The sequence below is a fragment of the Misgurnus anguillicaudatus genome, chromosome 12 (genome assembly GCF_027580225.2).
Source record: "Misgurnus anguillicaudatus chromosome 12, ASM2758022v2, whole genome shotgun sequence".
In the NCBI taxonomy this organism is placed as follows: domain Eukaryota; kingdom Metazoa; phylum Chordata; class Actinopteri; order Cypriniformes; family Cobitidae; genus Misgurnus; species Misgurnus anguillicaudatus.
Genome location: NC_073348.2, coordinates 8,588,695 through 8,606,909, shown reverse-complemented (window position 1 = coordinate 8,606,909; position 18,215 = coordinate 8,588,695). Strand labels below are relative to the sequence as shown.

Here is an 18,215-nt window from a genome sequence, read left to right as displayed (position 1 = left end):
TCGGTTTCGGCCGAATCTTAAACGGTGGATTCAGCCGAACCTAAAAAATCTGGATTCGGTGCATCCCTATATAAACACCACTTTTCTCTGTCAAATAGGCATCAAATTCGAAATGTATGTTACATTTCGACTACAAATATGATGCACTTTCAATAAAGATTAATGTTTCTACGGGTGAAATGCTCCTTTAATATCCTTGCATTGACCTAGGTAGCACCACGAAGCAAGTTAGAAGCGTAGCTAGTAAAGTTAAGTAAACAAATATCTTACCTTTCCTGTAAATAAGAAAAGTTTCTTCATCTCCAGATGATAAACTTAAGGGTCATTCACCCATCCTGATTTAAAATACATATACGCTTCAGTGCTCTTGTAGATCTTGAGGGACTCCCCACTGTATGGAAAAGAATTGTGAATGAGGTAGACGGAAATCTCGCGCAAAGACATGTTTGGCAAGTTAACAATAGATTTCAGCAGGGTCAGAAGTTGATTTGGAAGTTAATACGGATCAAAACCCAAAATATAAATTTTCTTGTCAAAGCATTTGCTTTTTATTATCAGAGAGATGAGCGATTTTTGTCTGAGTAACGTTAGCATAGCCTGTTTCTTTTACGTAAACGTTTGCCATTTCCCCTGGAATCACAGACACTATTAATTAAAAGTAAAATTAGCTAAACCTGGAATCGACGGTTGGTGGTGCTACGGTCCTAAAGATGGCGGCCACAACAAAAAGGTGACATTATTGATAACTATGTATAGTTATGCGCTGGCACATAGTTAGACCCTTTTGACTCCACACAGAAACAGCAACGCGTGCAGCATGACATGATATTGTTGCAGAGATTCTGGATCTGTTTTTTTGCTCTTCTTTATTCTTGTTTTGTGTTTTATAGAAGTATCGGATCGAGACTCGGTATCCGTAGATACTTAAAATCAAATGTCTCGGACTCGAGGGCAAAAAAATCTGATCGGGACATCCCTAGTTTTAATATTGTATATTTTCTTAGTTACATACAATATTTAAGTACAGATCATTTGTTCTTAAAGGTTCATGAAATCCCGCTGTTTCAGCTCCAGTCTACCTCACTAGCATTTTGAAAAATGCAACTTAAATGGGTGTAGACACCGTGGAAAAAAACGCAGAGGAGTGGGTGGACCAACTGATATAAAAGTACTTGAGAGTAATTTTACTTGATTACTGTACTTAAGTATTATTTTTGGGGATTTTTACTACAATTAAAAATCAATACTTTTACTTAATTACATTTTTAAAGAAAAAAAGTACTTTTTAATCCTTACAATTTTATTTACAGTCAAAAAGTACTTCTTTTTTTAGAGATCAATTAATTATATTTTCCCTAGCTCTTTCCAAAACAATTGAATTGCGCTGATGTCCAGTTTAACTTAAAACGTTTAACTTTAAATGTATTCAATTCTGGATCCTTTGGACCATTCTAAGGAATTGGCCAACAGTTCATCTGATGATGAAGATTATTTAGCTTCTTTGAAACCGTCAACACATGAAGTGTGTTCCCGTGTGACACGTTCCCTGCTATTTGCAGTCTCTCTATCAAAACTAAGACCTTGTTCACACTGTCAGTCCAAATCTGATTTTGCTGCATATCCAATTTGACAGATTTGCTGACCATATTGTGTTTCACAACTGTACAGATCTGATCTGTGCGGCCTGTAGCCTTCTGCCGTTTTCCGGATTATCTGCACTGTTTTTTATGGCAATGAAGTTGCGCTGGCACAGCAATCTGCCTCAACGTCTGACGTGTTTACATGACGCAACAGCATGACATAACCGAAAAGCTACACAAATGCGATCTGGGCGGTCAGACTGAAATAGATTTCCGGAAATGCAATTTAAACCACCACTGGATGTAGCCTGAAAAGGGTTAGAAAAAATGGATTTCATGTGGTTTTTGGCCGTTCACACGTTCTAAATGTGATTCGATTTCTATCAGTTATGCACCAAAATCGGATTTGGACTGACAATGTGAACAAGGTCTAACCCCGGATTTCCACCGACTGCGGAGCGGCTGTGGATCGGCTCCGCTGCGTTCCGGCTCCGCACTCGGCCGTCCGTCAATACCCACCAGTTCCGTATTTGTTGCAGAGCGGCTGCGTGCTGAAGTGACGAGGACCCATGAGGTCTCGCAAATTCACTTGATGATCGCGCGATACCTAGTTCTGTCTCTGCCCATTATGTCGTTGAATTATGACGTTTTTACAAACCAGCCCAGATCACAACACGAGATCTCGCGTAGACAGAGCAGTACATCAAATCCATCCAAAATTCAAAAAATAAGAAGGCTGCTAAAACATTTATTTATGCTCTATATTTAATGTATTTATTTGAAACTCCCCCTGGCTCTGTTCTTGTCTATTATTTGTTGTTTCTGTATTAATCACTTTATTTGTGTGTGTTTGTAATGTTTGTATTGCAAAGATTTAATAAAAAATACACGAGTTCTCGCGAATTCAGGTATGATCACGTGTTAAAGTCATCGCTCCGCCCTGCGGAGCTGTCCAGCATCCGTCAACAATAGAAGCTATTTATGCCAGAGGGCTGCGGATGGCCAGAGCTGTGACGGATTCGGAGCGCAGTCAGTGGAAATACACACATTGACTTGAATGGAAACCGATTGACTCCGCCGCCGTTCCGCAGCGGATCCACAGCCGCTCCGTAGTTAGTGGAAATCCGAGGTAATACACCTCTTCCTGCATCAGCTGCCTGTGAGAGGCTTGATAGAGCTTGAATTTTGAAAATTAGCTACTGCTCAAGTTAAATTCGAGGTTTTACAACTTAGTAGCATATTGAATTCTGAAATTAGGTAGCCTTTGTAGTTTGATAAGTAAGGAATAATTAACGACAGGCAGCTGAATTATAAGAAAATAATGCACAACCTAGGTGGTAATGACGTTACACCGCGGGTGTGCATTATTTTCAAATAATTTAAAGGACTGGAGTCATTTATTCCACTTATAACACAGTTACCACAAACATTGCTCTGGTGCCTATTTTTAAGACATTTTAAAGGCTAGGGGTGCTGTTATTAAAAAAATAATCAACACCCATGAAACATTTCTCACCCAGTCAGAATCAAGTATTCAACAGCCTCGTGGTATAAATAAATACAATTAAATACGACGAAAAGTGACACGTATCGTTTTACAGAAACATTTTATAACAACAAACTTAATGCAAATTAATCTATTAAATAATCCACAAGCATTTTAGCAAAAATGCCTCAAATCTGAATAGCGCTGCTGGTACTACTTATGTTACAATGACTTTATTTGCTGTGCTGTAGTAGACGGAGTACCTTATACTTAGGGTAAGAATTTAACGATTCCGATTCCATTATCGATGTTGCTTATCGATCCGATTCCTTATCGATTCTCATTGGGTGAGGGAATAAGCACAAATTTGTATGTTTGTATTAACTCGCTTTAATATCTGTTCAGAAGACACAGAACAGAGTATACACAAATTATGTGTAGCAACCTTAGAACCAGTGATGGGAGTACTGTAATTCCACTACTTTTAGCAGTAATGAGCATGTAACAAAGTATTTTTTTAAATCAAGTAACGCAATTACAATTACTGAAATTTAAATGAGTTCGTTACTTGCGTTACTTTTTTTGTAAAAAAAATAACACTTGCAGACAAGACATTTCTGATCTAACGTCACAGGACCGTGGTGGGCAGCGCAATGAATCATTAAACTTCATCATGGCTGACAGTGCGTATAGAATGAACATGAAATCTAAACGGGACAACATACCTTTGTTTAAAAATTGTGCGCAATTCATAATTCATCCAGTTTCATGTTTGTAAATTATCTTTGCCAAGCAATCCCTGTATCACATCAACTTGCATTTGTAGTCCACAAATGTAATAAATGAATGTTCATATATTCTTATGTTTACATCGGCTTGGAAGAGAACGATCCCTGATTGTTGTTTCCAGAAAAATATTCACACTGCTGTACAACTGTTAAAACTCCATATATGTGTGAGTGTGCATTTAGTTTCAGTTTCACTCGCTCCGTATCCGACAAAACAATCCACTCGCGTGCCCGTCTGACAAAATCATTAACATACTCCGTTTTCTGATTAAATATCTTTTTTTAATCCTGTGTATCATTTCAATCCAACATAAAAAATATACAAACAATATATGACCAAAGAGCGCACTACCCTTCCCGTCGGAAGCTTCACAAGCTGTGTCCTAATTTAAGGGCTGCGCCCTGCTAAGCTTGCGACCTGAGCACTCGGTCTTTCAAGGTGGCAGACTCAGAAGTGCGCACACCACGCCTGTCAGCAGGAAACATTGGAGACGTTTTTAACTTATTAAAATAAATATGGAATCAGAAAAATTATAATTTATTTTAGAAAATATGACACATTGACACAATTGTCTCCAAATTCTTAAAGAGACAATAGCCTACACAATTTTAACACACTATATATTTTCAATGTAAACACAGAATATTTGTCTAAATGGTCTAAATGACATAAATAAACTAAGCTTACATATTAAGATAATTTCTAACAAAAATATTCAACGGCTGAATCTAAAGCAAAATAGGCTCCTACAGTATGTGATATATTACACTGTGTGCAGAATTATTAGGCAAGTTGTATTTTTGAGGATTACTTTTGTTATTGTACAACTACAGTGCTCTTGGTCAATTCAAAATCTTAACAAACCCTCAAACCTGAACATTTAAGTAGAAAAAGTGAAATTTTGGCTTTCTTAAGAGAATATTTCTATGTACATCATTATTAGGCAACTATTAGTGTGCAGAATTATTAGGCAACTAAATGAAAAACAAAGATCTCACTTGGTTTTTTTCACCTGTTAAAGTGAGAATAATAAACAAACTCTACATTTACAAATAAACATGTAATAAAAAATAAACTCAGTGATCAATATAGCCACCCTTCTTTTCGATAACAGTCACAAGCCTTCCATTCACGTATTCAGTCAGTTTCTTGATCTGGTCTGAACCAACATTTTGTGCAGACGCAACCACAGCCTCCCAGACACTGTTCAGAGAGGTGTACTGTGTACCTTCACTGTAAATGTCCTGCTTAAGAAGGCCTCAAAGGTTCTCATTAGGGTTTAGGTTAGGTGAAGAGGGGGGCCATGTCATTGGTTTTTCGTCTCTGGGGCCTTTGCTGGCCGGCCATGCGGTGGAGTGCTTTGGTGCATGTGATGGAGCGTTGTCTTGTAAAATAATCAGTCTTCTTGAAAGATGCAAATTTTTTCCTGTACCACTGCTTGAAGAAAGTCTCTTATACAATACAGGCAGGCAGACACAGACACGTATTATTAAACATGAGCTAGTTGGACCTTTTGGGGTTGAAAATGGAAATAAAAAACAACTCTCAGACTTACTGACAATTTTTAGAAGACACTTTCTTCAAGCAGTGGTACAGGAAAAAATCTGCATCTTTCAAGAAGACTTTTTTATGCAAGACATCGCTCCATCACATACATCAAAGTACTCCACTGCATGGCTGGCCAGTAAAGGCCTTAAAGATGAAATACTAATGCCTAGGGATGGGTATTGTTTGGTTTTTTTTCGATACCGGTGCCAAATCGATACTTTTAAAACGGTTCCGGTGCCTAAACGATGCCTAAAGCGGTACTTGTAAAAAAAAGAGTCACAGAAAGATGGTAGATGAAAGTACAGCATAAAACACTATGAAAATTCTTCTCTGTTTGTCATTTGTTTATTAATGATTTGCCTAAAGCACCATCATCTTTTAAGACCTGCATTCTTGATTTCTTTTTCATGAAATTTTTGATTTGTGAATTAAATAAAATCTTCTCAACACTCCACTTTGAGCTCAGAAAAATGTTCTATGATTGGTTGTTAATAATCTGTTCAATGATTGGTTAAAGCCTACGCGGCTGCCGCTCACAAAAAGATAAAGGGCGAGTTCTAATCGAAAGTGATCCTCCCTATGTCCTATTCCCTTCGAAGATCAGATCTCTTGAACTCTAGAGAAAGTTGCGCAATTGTGTCTCATAGTGTGGCTAATTAAACACACTTGGCAAATAGAGCAAAGTGTTCATGCGAAATCCTCTTCGTGAAGTGCCCTTCAATGGCGCAAAACAGCATTTGGAATTCATCCAAAATGTTTTCTTATCGGCTTGTAAAACCATTCATGTTTTGACGCTTTCTGCTTGTCTCCGATGAACTTGACACCCGTGACTGCCGCGGGCCATCTCAGGCAAATATCAGCCGAAGTACTAATAAAAACATTAGTGAGGTAATACGTTTTAGCAAATTCTCAGAAGGAATGTTACCATATAAAATATAAAATAAGTTGGCATCAGATCAATTGCGGCATTCACGCGCTCCTTTGAGGATCTCATTTTCCAAATCGTTCTTTTAGGTCAGAATATGAAAATAACCTGGACATATATTCTTACAATTTGTTCGATTTGTATTATTAGGGATGTGCAGATGAGGATTTTTTCACATTTTAAACTTATTAAACACAGCGCATATTTTAAATGAAAATATATTTGGCAAAGAAGTTTAAAAGTTGGCTATTTAATCTTTAACATTAGATTATTTAATATTTCCATTTATTAATCAAATTAATTTTTAAAATGTTTGTTCATTATTACTCTTAACGAAAAACTCAACTCCAATAATGTTTATTAATCAAACAAATTCGACGGATGGTATCTGCGTTAAAACACAAATAAATGAAAGATTTAATTGACATAATTTTCATTACTACGAATGCTTATTTGTTCATTATAATTTTTTTATTAAAACAGAACAACAATAAAAATGTAAAATGACTCGGTTATATTAAACAAAACGTTTAACAAAAACGAATAGACGGTAAACATTTTACCCGCCCTATAACATAAATAAATCTAAGATCAGTGGCGGAGCCAGAGGGGTGTCCAGGGTGGCACTGGACACCCTTGACATGTCACTGGCCACCCCGTGTGCCACCCCAAATTTAATGCGCTACTTTTACTTAATCGCTATGTTTATTTTCGACGTGCGGCAGCGCAGCACATTGGTAAAAACAAACATTATGAATATTAATTAACCCTCCCTGCGGTCGCGGCGCAAACTCTTTATTTTTCAATCACTGCGTAAAGAGACTTGGATTACTCTGCTGATTTTGGACATACAGATATGATTTATACATCATTTAAAAGGTTCAAGTGTCATTTTTTGTGTGTCTATAAAACTGAATGTTGTGCTTTTCACAAAACTAAGAAAATATACATAATGCGCATTCTGTTATCTCTCCATCAGTGACGTCTTTTCAAAAACGCGTCAGAAAAATTACTGTAACTTAACTAATACTTTTCATACCATCAGAAGATAAATGTCTACATAATGCTTGGAATCTCTTTAAAATTATGTAAGTGAAGTCGTACATTTTGCTAATACTACATGATTTATTTTCACCGTATATGCTGGAAGTGTGGTAATTTTCTTGTGAACTGAATACAGTCTAAGATTGTTAATTCTTTTTACAACAAAACCCAGCACCATGTTTTCATTCTTGACGTGATCTTTATAGGCTACTGTATGATTGTTAATTCGACTGGATTGCCACATTGAATTTGAAAGCGCGACGCGCATATCCGATAGTGCGCGTGCACAGCCAGAGCTTAAACGACTTCATATTCGCGTCTTTTTGGCTTAAACGGACAAATGCTTATATGTCAAAATAGCTGTCTTGGTGATTTTCATACTAAACATTTGGTTACTGTACGTCTTAAACGAATAAACATTTTATTGCATTCGGTCTTAAGCCTAACCTGTTGAAGTCTCTCTGTCATTAAAGTTAATTAAATAGCAAAAGAAAAAAGAAAACTTTTGCATCTTCTGTATCTTCGTAAATAAAGATTAATCGAAACATCCTTTGTGTTGAGCTCTGCTATTTGAAGTAAGTTTAAGGTTTATCATGGAGTTTAGATTTCCTGATCTTTTGCTTCATTAAAGGGATAGTTCACAAAATGAAAATTCTGTCATCATTTTTACATCCTTATGTTGTTCTAAACCTGTACAAATTTATTTTTTCTTATGAACACAAAAGAAGATATTTTGATAAATGATGGTATGCACACAGCTGTTAACCATTGACTTCCATAGTAGGAATAAAAACAACATAATGGAATTCAATGGATATACCATTAATTGTGTGCTTACCATCATTTATCAAAATATCTTCTTTTGTGTTTATTAAAATAAAATACAGGTTTAGAACAACATATGGGTGAGTAAATGATGACAGCATTTTCATTTTTGGGTGAATCCCTTTAACAGACAGTAAATGAGATGTATAAGAAATACAGTAGAAAGATTTAAAATTCACCCTTATTATGTTTACATCTAATGCGATCAAAAGATTCATTTATGCTTTCTTGATACATGGTTACATGTCATTTTCTTTTATGGACTATGGACCCCCTAAAGTAGCTTTGGCCACCCCCTGGCCACCCTATTAAAAAAATTCTAGTTCCGCCACTGTCTAAGATCCTTAGATTTTTCAAAACAAATGATTGGTTTCCCTTTTTTATCAATATAAAACTACAATAATGTAAAGTATGAACAAACTCGCCTAAGTTAAGCTAAGGAATCAAACTTGAATCCTCTGTATTATCAAATCTTTCCGACTTTCACATTCACGTGAATTTTGTAAGTGAGGAAATTATTTACACCATATGGGTGCAGTATAATTTAACTAGCGATTGTGCTGTGCTTGTGTGATTATGCTTTTTGCGCTACAGAGAGCAAAATACTTCAGTCAACCGTTCATGCATTAAGAGGCACCGAAATGAGGCACCGAAATCTGTGTTCTGCCCATATAGGCTATGGCACCGCGTTTCGGTACCCAACCCTAATTTTTGGTCAAGCAGTATGAGTTGTGAAGGATATTGCTGTCCAAATTCAATATTGTCCCAAAGTCAGTTTCTACTATGCGATTTGCAATTTACAGTACTTAAGGGTTTTAAAAAATATTCTTTCTTCTTGCCTTTAATTTAGGAATTCATGTTGATGCTCGTGGTTTGCAGATCTCAATTGAAGCACTCTTTGTTAGCATTTGTCAGAATAAACACTATCTTTATAGACAAAATGGTATGTATTTGTCTGTCTGCGCGCGTGTCTGTCTGTCTGTGCGCGCCTGTCTGTCTGTGCGCGTGTGTCTCTGTCTGTCTGTCTGCGCATGTCTATCTGCGCGTGTCTGTCTGTGCTGCGCGTGTGTCTGTCTGTGCTGCGCGTGTGTGTCTGTGCTGCGCGTGTCTGTCTGTCTGTGCACGTCTGTCTGTGCTCGCGCCTGTCTGTCTGTGCGCGCCCGTCTGTCTGTCTGCACGCGCGTGTCTGTCTGTGTGCGCGTGCGTCTGTCTGTCTGTGTGCGCGTGTGTCTGTCTGTCTGTGTGAGTGTGCGTCTGTCTGTCTGTCTGCGCGTGCGTCTGTCTGTCTGTCTGCGCGTGCGTCTGTCTGTCTGTGCGCGTCTGTCTGTCTGTAGGCGCCTGTCTGTCTGTGCACACCTGTCTGTCTGTGCGCGCCTGTCTGTCTGTGCGCGCCTGTCTGTCTGTGCGCGCCTGTCTGTCTGTGCGCGCCCGTCTGTCTGTCTGCAAGCGCGGGTCTGTCCGTGTGCCCGTGCGTCTGTCTGTCTGTGTGCGCGTGCGTCTGTCTGTGCGTCTGTCTGTCTGCGCGTGCGTCTGTCTGTCTGTGTGCGCGTGTGTCTGTATGTGTGCGCGTGTGTCTGTCTGTCTGTCTGTATGTATGCGCGTGTGTCTGTCTGTCTGCACGTGTACTCACTGGATAGGTTGAATGCAGAGGTCACATTCCAAATATGGGGTTTTATTGGCAAATACTTAAATTCAATAATTGTTTTGGCTCTTACTACAGATTGCAACAAAAGGCGTCAGAAGATTGGCCAAGAAAAGAAACGCTTGCTGGAGGAGATCCAGAGATACAACCAACAACCTGATGGTGACCCTGTGGACACAAACTCGGTTGTGCAGAAACTCTCCAACAAAACTCCAGAGAGCATGATCTGGCCTTGGCAGGAAGAAAACACAGGTATTGTATGAACATTTAACTTTTAGTATTTTATTTAAAATGTATCATTCTCAAATATGTGTCACGGCCGGGGCGGACCCGAGATTGCTAACAGGCCACGCCCCTCTCTACTTTCCACCTCGAGGAGGTTCCCAAGACCACCCCAATGACCAAACAGACGAGTATACTACAATTAAAAGGTATTTTTATTAAATATTTAAAAAGGGAAGGGAAAAAGGGGAAGGGCAGCTTAAAAACAATCTTTTCGCCTCCAGGACGAGTTGTGTTAACATGTAATTTCCCCTGTATACTGTTCTTTACGGTAAACGGTGTTCATGTTACTTGGGTACTAGGTTGGCGCATGCGCAGTGTGTGGGGGTGCGCATGCGCAGTATTGTGGTCGGGCGCGCTGTGTTGTTGTTTTGCACGGTGCTCTCGTGTGTACCGAGTGGTATACTGAATAAAGTGAACCATTTGAAATAAACGTTGTGTTTATTAGAATTAACATGGTAGCAGAGGATGGCTGCTAGTTATAAAGTTCCGCCGAAGTTTGATGAGGCCAGGCCGTACGAGTGTTGGAAAAATGAAGTCAATATCTGGATGCGGGTCACTGACCTCGACACGAAAAAACAAGCCCTTGCTGTTGCTTTGGGGCTCGAAGGAAGAGCTCGGGAAACGGCGATGGAAATACCTGCGGAGGACTTGGACAGTGATAACGGTATGGAAACGTTAATGGCAAAGCTTGACGGAATATTTCTGAAAGAGGAAAAGGATCGAGCATATGAAGCCTATTCTTATTTTGATAGCATAGCAAAGAATAGTTCAGTTTCCATGTCGGACTACATAATTGACTTTGAACAGCGATATAACAGGATGAAAAAGTATAATATGACGCTTCCTGACGCTGTCCTGGCTTTTAAGCTATTGGACACGGCTTGCCTCGACGAAAAAAGCAGACAGTTAGCATTGACGGCTTGCACCGAGTTAAAGTTTTCCTCCATGAAGTCGGCTTTAAAACGGATTTTCGGAGGAAAAATTGCGATAGGCTCGTCACATGGAATACAAGTGAACCAAGACACGGCGTTGTTTACAGAACAAAGACCACAAGGAAGAGGAAAACGGAACGCTACGTTGCAAAGTGGGCAACTAAAACAGCCGCTACCGGGGACAAATCCACTGGATAAATTCGGTAAGCGATCCAGATGTGCTATTTGCCAGTGCACATATCACTGGGCTAAAGACTGTCCACATAAGAAAACTGATCAAGTAAGAATAACTGAAGATGCAAATGTAGAGGAATGTAACATTACATTGTTTACAAAAGCCTCGATGTCCGACTCAGAGATATTCATGACTGAATCGTTGGGATCAGCGATTATTGATACTGCTTGTACTCGTACTGTTTGTGGGGAGAAGTGGTTGCAAAACTATGTTAAAGACCTCACCGGGGATCAAGTGAATCAACTGATGCAGACAGAAACCCCCAGTTGCAGGCCATTTCGGTTCGGAGATGGGAATTTAGTGTATTCAACGAGAAATGTGAAACTACCAGCTAAAATAGGACTGACAAAATGCCAAATTGATACTGAAGTTGTTAAGGTTGACATTCCACTACTGCTGAGTAAAACATCCTTGAAGAAAGCAGGGACCATTTTGGACATGGAAAAGGACAGTGCAGTGATGTTCAAACAATTAATTCCTCTTGAATTTACTAGTTCTGGACATTACTGTGTTGATATCAGAGACAAAGAAAACACAAAAGATCAAACTGAAGAGGAAATCCTAACAGTGACAGAGAAAATGTCTTCAGATGAGAAACGTAAAGTCCTTTTAAAGCTCCATAAACAGTTTGGTCATGCGTCAGCAGACAGGCTGCAGAGGCTAATACTTAGTTCAGGAAACAAGGATGAAGAATGTTTTACTATTTTACAGCAAATAGTAAATGACTGTGAAATTTGTCAGAAGTACAAAAAAACAAAGCCAAAACCTGCTGTGGGGTTGCCCTTAGCTTCTGAATATAACGAGACGGTGGCAGTGGATCTGCACGAGTTGGAACCGAGTGTATGGTATCTTCACATCATTGACCATTTCACACGTTTCAGTGCAGGAAGTATTGTGAAAACAAAAAAGTCATCTGAAATTGTGAACTCATTTATTCACACTTGGATTAGTGTCCATGGCGCCCCCCAAAGGTTGTACAGTGACAACGGTGGAGAATTCAACAATGAAGAGATCAGAGACATGGCTGAAAACTTTAACATTGAGACAAAAACAACAGCAGGTTACAGTCCCTGGAGCAACGGACTGCTCGAGAGACATAATCAAACACTTACCGAGATCGTCCAGAAGGTAAAACGAGAGAAAGGATGCGACTGGCAAACCGCCCTTGATTGGGCCCTCATGGCTAAGAACAGTATGTTGAATGTTCATGGCTACAGCCCGTATCAACTTGTGTTTGGACAGAATCCTAATCTTCCTTCTGTATTAACTGACAAACCACCTGCTCTAGAAGGTACTACTGTAAGTGCTAGAGTGGGAGAACATATTTCTGCTTTACATGCTTCTAGGAAAGCATTCACAGAATCAGAGTGTTCTGAGAGGATAAGAAGGGCATTGCGGAAGCAACTCAGACCTACAGATGATATGTATGTGACAGGAGACAAGGTATATTACAAGAGAGCAGACTCTCCTGAGTGGAAGGGACCTGGAGTAGTTATTGGTCAGGATGGAGCTGTTGTATTTGTAAGACATGGGGGGACTTTAGTCAGAGTACATCAATCCAGGCTCTGTAAGACAAATACACAGGATCAGGGATCTCAGGATAAGAATACTGTACCAGACAACAGACAGATTGCAGATGAAAAAGGCAGCTTAAACAATGCAACAGAAAGCACAGATAGCGAACATGAAGAAATAAATGACAGGGAGGTTAATACTGAAGAAGTGGTTAATCCTAATATGACACAAACTGAAACAGAACACGAAAGCAACAGTGACAGGGAGGTTACTACAGATAAAGTGGTTCATCCTAGTATGACACAAACTGAGACAGATCACAATGTCTGTGTTAAGCCTGTTTCTTATGCCTGTGTAAAGATAAAACCAGGACAGACTGTAACATTTATGAAACAAAGTGGTGGAGGTTTACAGAAAGCCAAGGTTCTAGGCAGAGCGGGCAAAGTTTCTGGGAAATACAAAAACTGGTTTAATCTGCAACATATTGAACATGATGGTAGTGATGGGCAAAAGGAGACAATAGATTTGTTGTCTGTTAATAATCTTCACATTGAATCAACTGATAGGGAGGCTGATGTACTTATAACAAAAGACATGTCATTTAACACAGCCAAACAGGATGAAATAATGAACTGGTACAAAAACAATGTGTTTGAAGAAGTTGATGATGCAGGCCAAAATGCATATCTACCAGATGGGTCTGTAGTCTTAAAGAAACTCCCAATGGTATTGTGCCCAAAGCACGTCTAGTAGCCAGGGGTTTTGAAGAGTTTCATGTTCAAGAACTGCAAAAAGATTCCCCGACCTGTGCTGCTGACTCCCTTAGACTATTGTTGGCAGTAATCTGTCAAAATAAGTGGCAAATCCATTCTATGGACATCAAATCTGCTTTTTTACAGGGCATGCAGTTGTCTAGAGAGATTTATGTCCGCCCACCTCTTGAAGCAGGAAAGGAAAATATTCTATGGAAATTAAACAAGTGTGTTTATGGCCTTGCAGATGCATCACTATATTGGTACAACAAAGTGAAAGAAATCATGCTGAATACAGGTGGTAGAATGTCTCAAGTTGACCCAGCAGTATTTTATTGGGTGGATGAACAGTCTAATGTTACTGGATTACTTGCATGTCATGTTGATGATTTTCTTTGGGCCGGCTCACAAAGCTTTTCAACAGATGTGATACCTATACTAAAGTCTGCATTCCAGGTTGGACGTGAGGAGCATGGAAATTTCTGTTATGTGGGTATGAACTTTCTGACTATTAATGGTGTGGTTCATGTACATCAACATAGTTATATTGATAACCTACAGCCTATTCAACTACAAGCGGCACGTGCAGTACAGAGAGATGTTTCTCTTAACGAGACTGAAAGAGAGCATCTCAGTCAAAAATAGGTCAGATACTGTGGGTTGCAAAACAAACCAGACCAGACATTATGTTTGATGCAAGCAGCTTAGCGTCAAATATAAAGGGTGCCACAATTCAGTCTATTCATGAGACAAATAAGGTCATTAGAAAACTTAAGTCTGAAAAAGTCACACTAAAGTTTCAACATTTGGGAAAACGTGATGCTTTGAACTTTGTAGTTTTCAGTGATGCTTCTTTTGGAAATCTCCCTGATGGGGGTACACAAGGGGGAACATTGATTGGACTCACAGGAGAAGGAGGGAAGTTTTCTCCTTTGTGTTGGCAATCTAAAAGAATAAGACGTGTTGTGAGGAGTACTCTGGCAGGGGAAACGCTGGCCTTGTCAGATGGAATAGATAATGCTATTTTTCTAGCTACCCTGTTTTCTGAGCTCACCACTGGAAATGCCAAGCTAAATGCTCCTCCGTTGGTCTGTGTTACGGACAACCACTCTCTGTTTGATGCCCTTAAGTCCACAAAACAGGTCACTGAGAAACGACTTCGACTGGAAATAAGCAGCATAAGAGAGCTCATAGAAAGTAAAGAAATAAAGGAGATACTTTGGTCAGACACAAAAACTCAACTTGCTGACTGTCTCACCAAAAAGGGAGCATCTGCCCTTATGTTACTGAAAGCACTCAGTGAAGGACTGTGGTGCTACTGAGAGCACTCAGAGAAGGACTATGAAAAAAAAAAAAAGGAAACACCTGAAAATGTTCAGTTTATATGCAACAACAGTTTTGGGTTTAACTGTGACTAATCTAAAAGAAACACCTGAAAATGTTCAATTTATATGCAACAACAGTTTTGGGTTTAACTGTGACCAATGTTATATGTTTTAAATCTATGTTTTATTATTTTATTTTAATTTTGCTTTTGTTTTCTCGTTTAAAGTATAGGGAGATTGTTAACATGTCATTTCCCCTGTATACTGTTCTTTACGGTAAACGGTGTTCATGTTACTTGGGTACTAGGTTGGCGCATGCGCAGTGTGTGGGGGTGCGCATGCGCAGTATTGTGGTTGGGCGCGCAGTGTTGTTGTTTTGCACGGTGCTCTCGTGTGTACCGAGTGGTATACTGAATAAAGTGAACCATTTGAAATAAACGTTGTGTTTATTAGAATTAACAAGTTGGACCAGGGGATGGGGGCCAAGGATCTTCTTCCTGGTTTTTCTTGAACTCGTGGCGCCCTCCGCTTCCTCCTGGAGGCAAAATAAGGAAAACACAATTAACGTTGGTCCAGCACCGAGTCACAACTTATCTGACCGTTGTTTCTGTCCCTCTCGCCCTCAGGTCACTCCGTCTTGACCTCACTGGACGCAGGGGATCCACCACAAGGCACGGCTGCAGACACAGGTAAGTTACACTCTGTACAGGTAGGTTACTCACAACACTAGGCCTTTAATACACTCCAAAGCATCCGTGGAGACAGAGGTAAAGGGTTTTCTCACTACTGACACTGCTTGGTCCTCTTCGAGGCGTTGCTGCAAACACAGGGAAGTGATATACTGCACAGGTAGGTTACTCACAACACTGGACCTTTAATACACTCCAAAGCATTCGTGGAGACAGAGGCAAAGGGTTTCTCACTACTGACACTGCTTGGTCCTCTTCGAGGCGTTGCTGTAAACACAAGTAAGTGATATACTGCACAGGCAGGTTACTCACACTACTGGACCTTTAATATACTCCAGAGCATCCGTGGAGACAGAGGTAAAGGGTTTCTCACTACTGACACTGCTTGGTCCTCTTCGAGGCGTTGCTGTAAACACAGGTAAGTGATATACTGCACAGGTAGGTTACTCACACTACTGGACCTTTAATACAATTTCTCTCCTCTGGCTCAGGCCTCAACATGCTATTTTCTTCGCACAATCTACACAGGGCCCGGGCGGCTTCGTTTACTGTCAATACAGCACACACACAGCAAGCTTAGTGAAACACACGGTAAAAGCCACACTCACCACAGCACTCTGCACACGCACTCCACGTGAAGTTTAAGGCTTGGCCGCCTAGGTCTTGGCTGCTCGAGAGGCGGGTTGGGCGTTGTACACGCCAGAGAAAGAGAAAAGATTTCACAGGTAAATATATTCACGACGCCCCTCTATGTCTTCCGGTTACTTCTTCGGCTCGCCTACGCATTCAACCTCCGCAGGGCCGGTAACCTTCAACACCCCCAAAAAGATAATAGTAACTCCTCTTCTGGATAACACAGAGCGTTTCGTGGTGATTGTTTACTCACGCTTGGTTGTCCAACCGATTTCCCAATATACATCCACCAGCGTCGTGTTTGCTTCTCCACATCAAAATCACATGATAACTTCCTTATTCCAACGTCTCCAACCTCTCGTCTTCCCTGAGGGATAAGTGTGAGTCAACCCAGCCGATCTCCACCGTAACAACGAGCACAAGCAACGTATGCACAAAGTGCCACCAACAACAACATCTGACACCTTCAAAGCTCTTTATATCCTCAACCTTCTCTCCTCTTCAGCCTATCAGCGATCGCTGTGTTGATCGCTCTCACCTGAACGATATCAGGCTTGATTTAGAGTTTTGGGGAAGCCCCGGGAATTCCAGTGTTTTGCCTCAGTCGTCCTGACGGAACCATCGCCGGGCGGAACCGATCTTACACACTTTTGGTTCCGCCCTCACGGATCGTCACTTGGTGACATATGTTTATTAATGTATAGTTTTTATTCCTTCAGACAGTGTCAACATTATTACTAAGAAGAAGCTCTTTGACCAGCTAATGCTTGTCTCACGACTGACAGAAGAAAAGGAGATCCTTGTTAAGGAAATGATGCAGCACTGTCAGTACCTTAAGAACTCTCTAGCAAAGGTTCAGTCACTGATGGCCACTGTTTCAGAGTGCACACAAATAGGAAGTAAGTATAATTTAAACTCTTATTTTTTTTCCAAATTGACTTGGTATTTAAGATTTGTCTTGACATAAATAAGCTCTCTGATTAAATGTTTAGTGTGTAGGTAATTACATTGTTATTTTTGTATGTGTGGACTTATAGGCTATCCAAATGGATTCACAGAGGATGGGTGCAAGGGCCTCCTCTGTCTACTCAAGAGAAGACTGCAAGACCTCAGACTCAAACAGCAGACTGTGGCATGCACAAATAGAGGCATTCATGAAAAAACTCCTAGGCTACTGGAAGAGGAGGAATTGGAAATAGAGGAAGAAATGGACTGGCAAAGTGACATCAGCTCTGAGGACGAAGATGATGAAGAATTGGGGACCCACGTAAATTGAATTGGAAATCAAGTCGCATGTTTGTACTTCGATAACTTAAAAAGGTTTCTGGAGTTTTGAATTTCAGAAACTCCTGGACATATGACAGCATGCTGCGGCTGTGACACTGCTCGAGCTGCTTCATATGAGATCGCTTCAGCATTGGTTTTACGATCGAGTCTCGAGGAGAGCGTGGCGCAACGGCATACACTGTGTAACCATTACACCTGCGTGTCATTTCAATTTTACCCCGTGGCAGACCCAGCATTTCTTATAGCAAGATATGCCCCTGAGTCGGGTCTCCTGGCATTCTCTGGCACATACGATGCCCCCAGCACGGGATGAGCAGCCACGTATGACGGGCTTGCAGTCTCAGGGGTGTGCATAGCACCCCAACTGCCGCGAGCGGTGCGCTGTATATCTGGGACTTGTACGCTCCACTATGGAGATGCGAGGGAAGGATGTATTAGCCGGCACCGACAACATTGCGACTGTTGCGTTATCAACCATTACGGTGGTTTTTGCGCTATCATCACCTGTCGCATCTCGCTCGTAATCTCCTCCTTTGGAGTCAGAAGCATCTGAGGTCCCTTCGTGCCATTCTCATCCCGGGTACGCTCAATACAGCGGCTGATGCGCTTTCCCGAGCTGCGCACACCGGCGAATGGCGACTCCACCCCCAGACGGTTCAGCTAATTTGGAAGAAGTTCGGTCGTGCGCAGATATATCTATTTGCGTCACCGGACGATACCCAC

The 18,215-nt window shown here is 40.6% G+C and overlaps 1 protein-coding gene across 1 annotated transcript; it reads left to right on the top strand.

The window, feature by feature from the left end:
* Nucleotides 1-710: 710 nt before the first annotated feature.
* On the top strand, nucleotides 711-17,534 carry LOC141368888 (uncharacterized). The gene is made up of 5 exons (XM_073873675.1): nucleotides 711-730; nucleotides 891-910; nucleotides 9,918-10,091; nucleotides 16,925-17,104; nucleotides 17,243-17,534. Exons 1-5 carry the CDS (start codon nucleotides 711-713, stop codon nucleotides 17,479-17,481), a joined length of 633 nt encoding a protein of 210 aa, XP_073729776.1. The 3' UTR covers nucleotides 17,482-17,534.
* The last annotated feature ends 681 nt before the right edge of the window (nucleotides 17,535-18,215 follow it).